This window comes from Bos mutus, chromosome 7 (genome assembly GCF_027580195.1).
Source record: "Bos mutus isolate GX-2022 chromosome 7, NWIPB_WYAK_1.1, whole genome shotgun sequence".
Taxonomy (NCBI): domain Eukaryota; kingdom Metazoa; phylum Chordata; class Mammalia; order Artiodactyla; family Bovidae; genus Bos; species Bos mutus.
Genome location: NC_091623.1, coordinates 56517709 through 56527170, shown reverse-complemented (window position 1 = coordinate 56527170; position 9462 = coordinate 56517709). Strand labels below are relative to the sequence as shown.

General features: G+C 55.3%; 2 protein-coding genes across 8 annotated transcripts; both read right to left on the bottom strand.

Annotated features, from left to right (window-relative positions):
• Positions 1–2056: 2056 nt before the first annotated feature.
• TRAPPC5 (trafficking protein particle complex subunit 5) lies at positions 2057–4312 on the bottom strand. 7 transcript variants are annotated; one of them, XM_070374830.1, is made up of 3 exons: positions 4259–4276; positions 2806–2899; positions 2057–2666 (listed from the first exon to the last, which is right to left on the bottom strand). In XM_070374830.1, exon 3 carries the CDS (start codon positions 2655–2657, stop codon positions 2091–2093), a length of 567 nt encoding a protein of 188 aa, XP_070230931.1. In that variant the 5' UTR covers positions 2658–2666; positions 2806–2899; positions 4259–4276; the 3' UTR covers positions 2057–2090. The 7 variants fall into 7 exon arrangements, with proteins under 7 accessions (XP_070230931.1, XP_070230929.1, XP_070230928.1 ...); XM_070374828.1 differs by having other exon boundaries at positions 2806–2946; positions 4259–4274; XM_070374827.1 differs by lacking the exon at positions 4259–4276 and adding an exon at positions 2985–3119.
• A 499-nt stretch (positions 4313–4811) lies between these two features.
• MCEMP1 (mast cell expressed membrane protein 1) lies at positions 4812–8668 on the bottom strand. Its single transcript, XM_014476710.2, has 7 exons — positions 8551–8668; positions 8171–8260; positions 7475–7603; positions 7260–7310; positions 7034–7180; positions 6656–6724; positions 4812–6532 (listed from the first exon to the last, which is right to left on the bottom strand). The coding sequence occupies exons 1-7, from the start codon at positions 8666–8668 to the stop codon at positions 6516–6518; spliced, it is 621 nt and encodes a 206-aa protein (XP_014332196.2). The 3' UTR covers positions 4812–6515.
• Between the last annotated feature and the right edge of the window lie 794 nt (positions 8669–9462).

Genomic DNA, 9462 nt, shown 5'->3' with positions numbered 1-9462 from the left:
CCTTGAGAAGCAAGTCGCTAGGGCCAGGGTTCTCAAAATGGGTCCCCTCCCCGACACACCACCCCCTACCTCCGGAGTACCAGCAGTTCCTGGGAACTTGTTAGAGATGCAAATCCCCAGCTGGGGCCCAGATCTGCAGAACTGGAAACTCTGGGGAGTGGAGGGAGGGGGTGGCCACCCCAGTGTGCACGCAGGAATCCCCTGGGGACCTCGCTAAAATGCAGACTCTGATGGTTAGTCTGGGGTGGGCCTGAGTGTCTGCATTTCCGACAGGCTCTCAAGATGTGATAGAGAAAAGGGGCTTCCCAGGTGGCTCAGTGCGTGAAGAATCCACCTGCAATGTAAGAGAGGTGGGTTTGATCCCTGGGCTGGGAAGATCCCCTGGAGGAGGGCATGGCAACCCATTCCAGTATTCTTGCCTGGAGAATCCCAGGAGGATTCTGGAGCCTGGTAGGGCTGCGGTCCATAACGTCACAAAGAGTCAGACACAACTGAAGCGACTGAGCATGCACGCATCCAAAGAGACAAAGCAGGTCATTAGATAGCTAATCCTGCTAGGGGATTGTAAGTAGAAAGATATGGGAGACCCCTGTAAATTAATGGTTACTCAAGAAAGCAGATTTGCTTAACCACAAAACTAACCAGGCTTGCGTAGCAACATAACCATGTAACAGAGGCTCGAGACTGACCCAAAACAATAAAACAATGGTGACATGAGCCCCACCTCCTGTCCAGAGAGCTCAGGAAGTTACCGATTCCTGGGACAAGCTCACTGCACACAAGAAGAACAATACTTTGCGGCCCTAGCTTGACCACATGGGGACAAGAAAGCTCCCCTGCCCACCCTGGAGAAGGAGCTGATGATAGAAGCATGACGTCTACCCAAGAAAGACAAAGGAGGTCTTCTCCCCCTCCGCACTCTTCCTTTGATTATAAAACTGCAGCTCAGTTAAATTCTCAGGGTGTGGCATTTCTCACCCACCTGCTTGTAAAGCCTTGCTAGTGTCTTGTTCTAATCAATCATTTCTTATTTATCACTGCCCCACTCACTGAATTCTGTTCTTTGCTGAGACATAAAGGACTATGGTACCGGAGTCCTTCAGAGCCCCCAAGATGACACCCAATTGGTTTCAAATGCTGATGCCAAGGCCCAGGACCACACTGGGAGTAGCAAGGGTCTAAAAACCAGTCGGGGGGAGGGGAGTTGACAAACAACTACCTTCTGCTTGTTTTCTAGATGCACAGCTACATCCGCTCCTCAACCTACTGCTGCCTACCCCTATGGGCGCAAAGTAACCGGGAGAGGCTAGGGGGTAGGGGGGCAACTGCTCACTCTCTGATCTTTTACATAAAGCAAAGCCAGCCCCTGTCTAAAGGAATCTCCCTCAGCCCGACCCCTGCCCGAACCCTAATAACCACCTCCCCACATCTCTTCTGCAGATGGATGGCCTCCAGCTGTGATTCCAGAAAGTACCAGCATTCCCCCCACACCCCAGCCAAACCAGCAGGGGGCTTCTCTTGTGGCTCAGCTGCTAAAGAATCTGCCTGCAATGAGGGAGACCTAGGTTGATCCCTGAGTTGGAAAGATCCCCTGGAGAAGGGAAAGCTTACCCACTCCAGTATTCTGGCCTGGAGAATTCCATGGACTGTGTAGTCCATAGGGGTTACAAAGACTTTGACATGACTGAGCGACTTTCACTTTTGGAGCCAAATCAGCAGCTCCTTGGTTGGGCCTGGTTTCTCTGCCCTCTGCCCCACCCCCGGCGTCCCACCCCACTTCCCCCAACCCCCAAGCTAGGTCAAATCTGCCCCCACCCCACTTCTCCATTGTATTAGGCCTCTGGCCACCCTCAGCAGTCTGAGGCAAGGCCCTGGGTCATGGTGGGGTTTGTTTTGTTTGGCAGGGCCCTGTGTGGCTTGCAGGGCCTTAGTTCCCCAACCACACTCTCAGCAGTGAAAGTGCTGAGTCCCAACTGCTGGATTGCCAGGGAAGTCCCCAGTCGAGGTGCTGAGGGGATCTCCGAGGCCCTCAAACAAGACACAAGACACACTTGGGAAGGGGGCTGTCTGCATCCTTTATCTTGAGGGGATCAGCGGCCCTCCAGGGCCCGGTCTCGGGCTATGACCGCCTCCTCGAACTTGATCATCAGCGTGGTGCCCTTGTGCCAGTGCGCCGTGACCTTGGCGGGGAAGCCGCTGTGCGTGAGCACCGCCTCCACGATGCCCGCGGTGAAGCTGGCACAGTTGAGCGTGCTGTTCTCTTTGGGCACGGAGATGTAGGTGTTGATGAGCGGCTCGCGCTCGATGATGTAGAAGGTGCGGGCGTCGTCGTTGGCCTGCTCCAGCTTGTCGGCCTCCTTGCCGAAGAGCGCCTTCCACACGGCGCCCTTGACGAAGAGCAGGGCGCCCAGCACCTTGGTTTCGCGCCGGGCACCCTTTTCGCGAGCCACCAGCGCATCGAGGACGCGGGCGCCCACCTGGCGACCCAGCGCGGCCAGGCGCGCCTGCAACTCCGCCACTGAGAAGACGCGGCTCTGGCAGTGCTGAACCAGCTCGGAGAAGAGCAGGGCAAAGGCGCTCAGGCTCACCTCGGTGCGTGGCCGGGCCAGCGCGCGTTCCAGCAGCGCCGACTTCCCGCGCGTGAAGCGCGCCTCCATGCCGCCGCCCTGCAGGGAGAAGAAACGTGGGTGTCAGAGGCGGGAAGGAGACCCCCTCCCAACCACCCCCCGTGTGTATGCCATCGCTGATTTCCCACGTGGGAAGAGATGAGAAGAAAAGGAGAATCTACCCGCGTATAAAGCATACCTCCCTTATGAGGCTTATACCCTTGTCCCGGAGAGGGCTTGGGAGCGAGGCAAGTGGAGGGCTTCCCTGGTGGCTCAGATGGTAAAGACTCTGCCTGCAATGTGGGAGACCTGAGCTCGATCCCTGAGGAGGGAAGATTCCCTAGAAAAAGGAATGGCAACCCACTCTAGTATTCTTGCCTGGAGAATCCCAAGGACAGAGGAGCCTGGCTGGCTACCATCCATGGGGTCGCAGAGTCACGACACGACTGAGCAAGTAACACTTCCATTCTCTGATAGAGAGGAGAGGTGGGAGGAGAGACACACGGAAGGAGGCACTCGAAACCACCCCAACCCGAGTTCCAGGTGATCTTTGTGCATTAAAAGCATCGCCCTGAACCCTTCAAGCCGGTGCCAGTAATGAGATGTGTGCATGGGGAGGGGACGAGGGTGAGGGGCCGTGAGAGGACACGCTCCAGCAGCAACAGCGCTGACTTCCCAGGGTGAAGTCAGAAGAGAGAAGAAAGGGGATGTGGCGAGACTCAGGGCCAGGAGGGTCTGGGGCCTTGGGGAACAAGGAAGGCACATGGAGCGAGCCAGGAGAGGATGCTGGCAACCCTTCTAAACCCGCAGCCTCGGGCACACCGAATTTGTCAGGCACGAAGCATGCCTCTTGGAGTGGACCCGCGTTGGTAAAAAGACGGGAGGGGCAGCCAGAGAAGGCGCTGAGAGCCCCACCTCCCCACCCTCGTGCTTTCCAGAAAACTAGCTGCACTGTGGGAAGCAAGACGGAGGGGGCGGACTATCGGACCCGGGGTGTTAGCGGAGCCAGGAGGGGGCGCCGTGATCCTCCCACTCCAGAGCGAGAAGCCATCAGTGGCGGGAAAGACCCGGAAGTGGGGCTGTGGGGAGAAAATCCCTAGGGGATGCTGAGATAAACACACTGGATCTGCGACGAGAATGGCCGCGGATGGGGGATGTCAAGGGCCCGGAGTAACACACACACACACACCCACACACCGTCAGGAGGGGAGCTGAGAGCCCCGACCCCCCACTACGCAGGGACGGGACCAGAGGCCGGAAGGGTCTGGGGAGGCTGAGACAGGGCCCCAGCTAGGGTCAATGTGGAGGATGAAAAGCGGACCGGAGGGAATTTTAGGAACTCCAGGACGTCCCTGCCCCGCTGCGCAGCCGCCTACATGGAGAGGGCCCAGCGCGCGACATGCGGGGTTGGTGAGCTAAGCCACGGAACGACCGGGATCCCGTGACCTCGGCGCGGGTGTGGACCAGACAACGGAACCGGGGAGGAGCCCACCCTCCTCGCGCCCCCACCCCCGGCGGATGGGACGAGGTGGGGGATGACCGGGGATTGCGAACACCGAGACCTTGGCCCAGGACCCAAAGACCCGCGGGCAGGGGTTCGGGAAATGGACTCGGCCCGGGCCGGGGAGGGGTCACGGCGGGCGGGGTCTCACCCGAACCTGCGGCCGCCGATTTGGCCGAGCTGCTTTACGGCGTCGTAAAAGGGGGGGCGTGCGCAGGCGCAGCGACGGGCGTGTGGGCAGGGCGCGCGAGGCGATTCCGGAGAGCGGCCGCAGGGGGGCGCATGTGTCCGTGGAACCCGACTTAAGGGCGCAGGTACACGGGCAGGGGCCTCGCTGGCCTTGGTTGGCCCACAATCAAGGGGACAGGGGCATGGGTCATCCCCTGCTCAGAGTGCACGTCTGATGGTAAACATGGGTCTCTGTATCAGGCACATGTGCGTCTGCTCATCTTGGGTCACACATACGCTCACCTTCCGGACAAACATGTCCATGTGCATGCCCATGGGCACAAGTTCTCTGAGGGGACGTGCGCTCCTGAATACATGCTTTATGGACAGATAACATACCGGAGCACAGTACCGTACTCAGGGGCTCATATATCCGTGAGGCCATGCACACTTAGGGAGACATTAATGTCAATATCTTGATTCTCTGTGCACCGATGTCTAACAGAAGCACGAAGACTACGTTTGGAGGAGAAAAGAAAGAGGAGTTTTATTTTTTTGCCCGGCAAAGAGGGAACGCAGCTGCCTGGAGCCTCAAGACCATTCCCCAGCCTCCAACACCATCCCCCGCCCTGGGGAATCAGGAGAACTCTAATAGGTGGGGCTTCAAGTCCGGGGGTGCGGGTTGGTGGCAAGGATCAAAATGGTGAAGGTCTTGCGTTTTTTTCTTCTTCCTGCATTATTTCAAAACAGTCAGAGCTAGTGTCAGGTGGCTCAGAAGGTAAAGAATCCGCCTGCAATGCGGGAGACCTGGGTTCAATCTCTGGGTTGGGAAGGTTCCCCTGGAGGAGGGCACGTTAACCCACTCCAGTATTCTTGCCTGGAGAATCCTCATGGACAGAGGAGCCTAGAGGGCTACGGTCCATGGGGTCGCAAAGAGTCGGACGTGACTGAGTGACTAAGTACACAGTGTCAGGCAACCCAACAATTGGGTCCATTGCTCTCCGGGTTATTGACCCGCGACCTGCTTTCTGAAATGCAGAATGCTGCAAGCGGTGATTTGCTACAGGGGAGTGTAAAACAACAGGAACAGGATGTAATTCACAGAGTGTTAGGTGCTGGGTGTAATTCACAGATTCAGAGAGTGTTAGAGGTTAGCCTTGTGAAGGACAGAGTTACAGACACTACAGATTAGTAACATTTAAAATAAAACTAGGATTAATTAACTCTTTCAGACCCGTTTATGCTACTTTTCTAGTCTGTTCATTTTTCCCTATATTTTCCTTGTTATCAGAAGAAAACCTTCATTTCTGTTTTGGTCCAAGAGCATTGCACCTCTCAGTCCACAAACATTTAGGGGCGCAGGGATTCAGTCACCCCTGGGTACAGGTTCATGGACACACAGGGATCCACTGGGTGCATTGGTTCTCACACCCCCTCCTGCCCCCAGGGCTCCTGGCATCAGGCCCACGTGTTCCCCACATGACCTTTCCCATTCTCCAAGTCTGCACACTTATGCACCCTCCCCCACCAGGTCCCAAAGCCCCCCCAGCCGCACCAAACAGACGGGAAAGCCATGTGGTCTCCCTTTGGGCTTTATCATGGTGAATCACAAAACGTGAGTGCAGAAACAAATGGACACATGCAGGGACTGCTCTGAACCCTCGGCGGCGCAATCAGGCACACTCGTGTTGACACGCACCTGTTCACGCCGGCATAGCGTGACAGGACACTCATCCACAATTACAGTGATACCTTCCCATGCACCCCACCCCCTCACACCTGCATCACACAACATTCAGCAGGACACATGCATGTGTTTACGCTGATGGTGAAATGGGTGCCTGCGACACGTGCCACCGACACCCACACCTAGAGTGACATGCCTTTGTGGTCCCCACAGCCGCACACAGTGACACGAATTACACTCACGCCATGCCACAGCCCACACGTGTGTGCCTGTGAACAGTGACCCGGAAGCACACCACACTCACCATCAACATTCACCTATAACACCTTCCTGTGCGACACATTGAAATACCCACCCTCCTTGAAGAGCTTACGCTGACACACGCACGCACATGCACACATGCAATTCCACAACACTCATTCGCAAGACATGTGATTTTCTACATGTGGGATGAAGGGCAGCTTCAGACCAGCGTGGGTCCCCATGTTCCTTCTTCATGGAAGAAGTGCTGTCTTTCCTCCACGGTGCAGCCAGGGCTCTGAGATTTTCTCACTCACTGAGGTGTGGGACCTGCAGAGTAGGGGCGGGGGTGAAGGATGGAGACCAGAGATCAGACAGATCCCATTCTTGGAAAAGAACCTGGAGCCAAATTCGGTGGACCCCCCTCATTTGCTGCCCCTGGCCCCAGCTTACTTGGTTTTGACATCTTCAGTGTATTGAGGATTTCCTGTAATGTTTTCTTGACTTCATCTATATTTGGGACTGGAGTGGTGGAGAGACAGGAAAAAGCTGAGATGGGACACTCTTAGCTTTATTGGAAGCCTTTTCCCTGCCCGACCCCCAACCCGAAAAAGATGCCACACAATCCCAAAGTACTTGGAGTTCCCAGCAGCATATACATACTCCCTGAGTGACTCGGGGTGTGTTTGTGGGGGGGTGACATCCATCACCCCTCCAAACCTTGTGCTCAGGGAGGGCAGGACCCCTGCTGTCCCCTCCCCAGATTCCCCAGCACCCAACCCAGTACTGGGCACGGAGGTATATTTGCCCCAGGGAGGTCTGCCAGGGCACCTGTGGCCAGCTGCGTCCGTTTCGGGTTCCCTTCCTGGATTCTCGTCATGACTGTGTCAATGCTTTTCTTGGCTGCCATGACACTCTGTTTCACGTTGCCCCACTGAGTCTTCTGCTCTTCCTGGTACTCTTGCACCGAAGTGGAGACTAAGGGTGTGGATTGGAGTTGTCAGAGTCACCTTCGCTCCCCCTACTCCCCCAACCCCGACCCAACTCTTCCCCTCACCGTTCCAGAGCTCCTCTTTCAAGACCACCAGCTCCCTGGACATCTCGGAATCTGTTCAGGATGTGTGGGGCAGGGGACAAGAAAACCTTAGAAAAACTTTAGAATCACCCGAGTCCTGCAGTCGGGAGCAGCACTGGCCCTCCCCAGCTTCTGGGGACCCCTCCACACTGCCCCCAGCCCCTTCCTCCACCAACTGAAAGAAACACCCCACTCACTCTTCACCAGGACCACAGCTAAGAGGACCATGCAGGACAGAGTCAAGAAGGTGTTCAGACTCATCATGGCTTTAGGCAACCAGTGGTGTCCCTGGGCAGTGTCCAAGGGTGGCCTGGGCTCGGCTGGCACTGGGAGAGAGGTAGGACAGCTCATCTCCAGGGCCCAACACCGCTGCTCAGCCCATCGGCACTGACTCTACCACCCCACAGACAGCTCTTCACCTGCACCTACTGTTCTCAATACCATCAGCAGCTGTGCCATCGAACACCCTGCCACTAGCATGCACCCCAGCCGGCAGAACTAGCAGTTGTCCCTAGCACTGTCCCCATGATGCCCTCTTATGATCCCATCACCAGCATCAATACTTGTCCTTGCCAGCACTGTCCCTGTCAACAGGTCATCAGGACCTCATCAATACTTTCATCAGCTCTGTCTAGATGATCCCGTCCCAATCCACCAGCATCACTGACACCCAGACCTTCACCAACACCTCCACCAACACAGTCACATCATCCTCTTCATCATCACCTACACAGCTACCCCCCCCACCACTATCACACAAAGCCTCGACACCACCACACCCCACACCATTGACCCTGACCTTCACACACTGTCCTTTGTCCCTGCAGTGCCCTCCCTCAGATCTCTCCCAGGGCTGTGTGATAGGGGTTGGGGGGCAGGGGGCGGCTGCTTACCCTTATTCTTGGGTGGTGAATGACTGCCTTTTGGCCGGTTCTGGTTTTTGAAGGTAAAAGTGATGTTCTCATAGTTAGGGTCATCTGCAGCTGTGGGCAAGTCATTTAGAGGCTTGAGGAAACCTGCCCGGAGATCTGGGGCAGGGGTGAGTATGGGAGAGGGAGCTCAGACATCTTGGTTTACTGAATCCTCCACACAACAGATTTCTCGGGGCAAAGATAAGGAGTAGGGAACTCTGATCTTCATCTTAGTGCGTGTGAGCCTTTGGGTTACACACACACACACATTTTTTGGGGGGAGGGAGGAGCCCTCCAACCTTCACTTTCAGCTCCTCACTCCTCCCATCCCAACCTCTCCCCTCTCGCCCGAGATGCCTAACCTTCTTTATTGCCTGAGGATCCCCGTCTCTTGTCTTTGAAGGCTACCGGCTGCATCTTGACCTGGTTTATGTATATTTCCTCAGTCTCTATGGTCCCCGGCAGCAAATTTGTCTTCATACAGCCCCACCCACAGGAAAGTGTCTGGGGAGATGAGGAAATCTCTGCGTTGAGGTAGAGGAGAGGAAGGAAAATGTAGGCTTCCTGCTTTCAGGGATCCAGGAACCCCCCACCCTTGGGGCATCCTCACCCCAACCCCGGCTCAACAGGAGTCTTAGGCATCCACCTGCCAATGCAGGAGACACAGGTTGGATCCCTGATCCGGGAAGATCTGGCAGTTAAGCCCCTGCACCACAACTATTGAGCCTGTGCTCTAGAGCCCAGGAGCCACAACTACTGGAGCCCACAAGAGAAGCGGCCGCTATGAGAAGCTCTCCCACCGCAACTGGAGAGCAGCCGCCACTCACCAATCAGAGAACATGCACAGCAACAAAGACCCAGTGCAGCCAAAAAGAACATGTTTTAAAAAGAAGATCTTGTTTTAAAAAAAGAACAGTCACAGCTTAAAAAAAAAAAAAAAAAAAGAGTCTTAGGAGACCAGAGATCTCAGGAGGGACAAGAAGAGATTCACACAGACCCAGAAACAAGATGGTCAGCAATTTGTGGTAGAGGTGTTAACTAACGCCCTGTTGGTAGATCAGATGACAAAGATTCTGCCTGCAATGCAGGAGACCTGAGTTCCATGGGGATCGTCATATTGCAATCGAAAAATGTATCAAGTCAACATATCGTACACCGTAAACTTACACAAAGTCATGGGTCAATTATATTCAATAAAAATAATTTTGAAAATAGGATAGTCAGGAACTTTACAGGAAGCTCTCCGTGTGTGTGTATGTGTGTCCACCTGGATG

Bases quoted from the DNA above. Each gene is read 5' to 3' on its own strand.
- TRAPPC5 (XM_070374827.1), bottom strand. From the start codon at position 3,073: ATGGAAGTGTTACTTGCTCAGTCGTGTCGTGACTCTGCGACCCCATGG. The intron at 2,900-2,984 runs GCAAGAATACTA...CCCACATTGCAG, and splicing joins CTGTCCTTGGGATTCTCCAG to GCAGAGTCTTTACCATCTGA. The intron at 2,667-2,805 runs GTATGCTTTATA...TTCTCCCTGCAG, and splicing joins GTATAAGCCTCATAAGGGAG to GGCGGCGGCATGGAGGCGCG.
- MCEMP1 (XM_014476710.2), bottom strand. From the start codon at position 8,668: ATGAAGACAAATTTGCTGCCGGGGACCATAGAGACTGAGGAAATATAC. The intron at 8,261-8,550 runs GTTAGGCATCTC...ACTTGCCCACAG, and splicing joins ATCCTCAGGCAATAAAGAAG to CTGCAGATGACCCTAACTAT. The intron at 6,725-7,033 runs GTGCCCTGGCAG...CCACCACTCCAG, and splicing joins ACGGACGCAGCTGGCCACAG to TCCCAAATATAGATGAAGTC.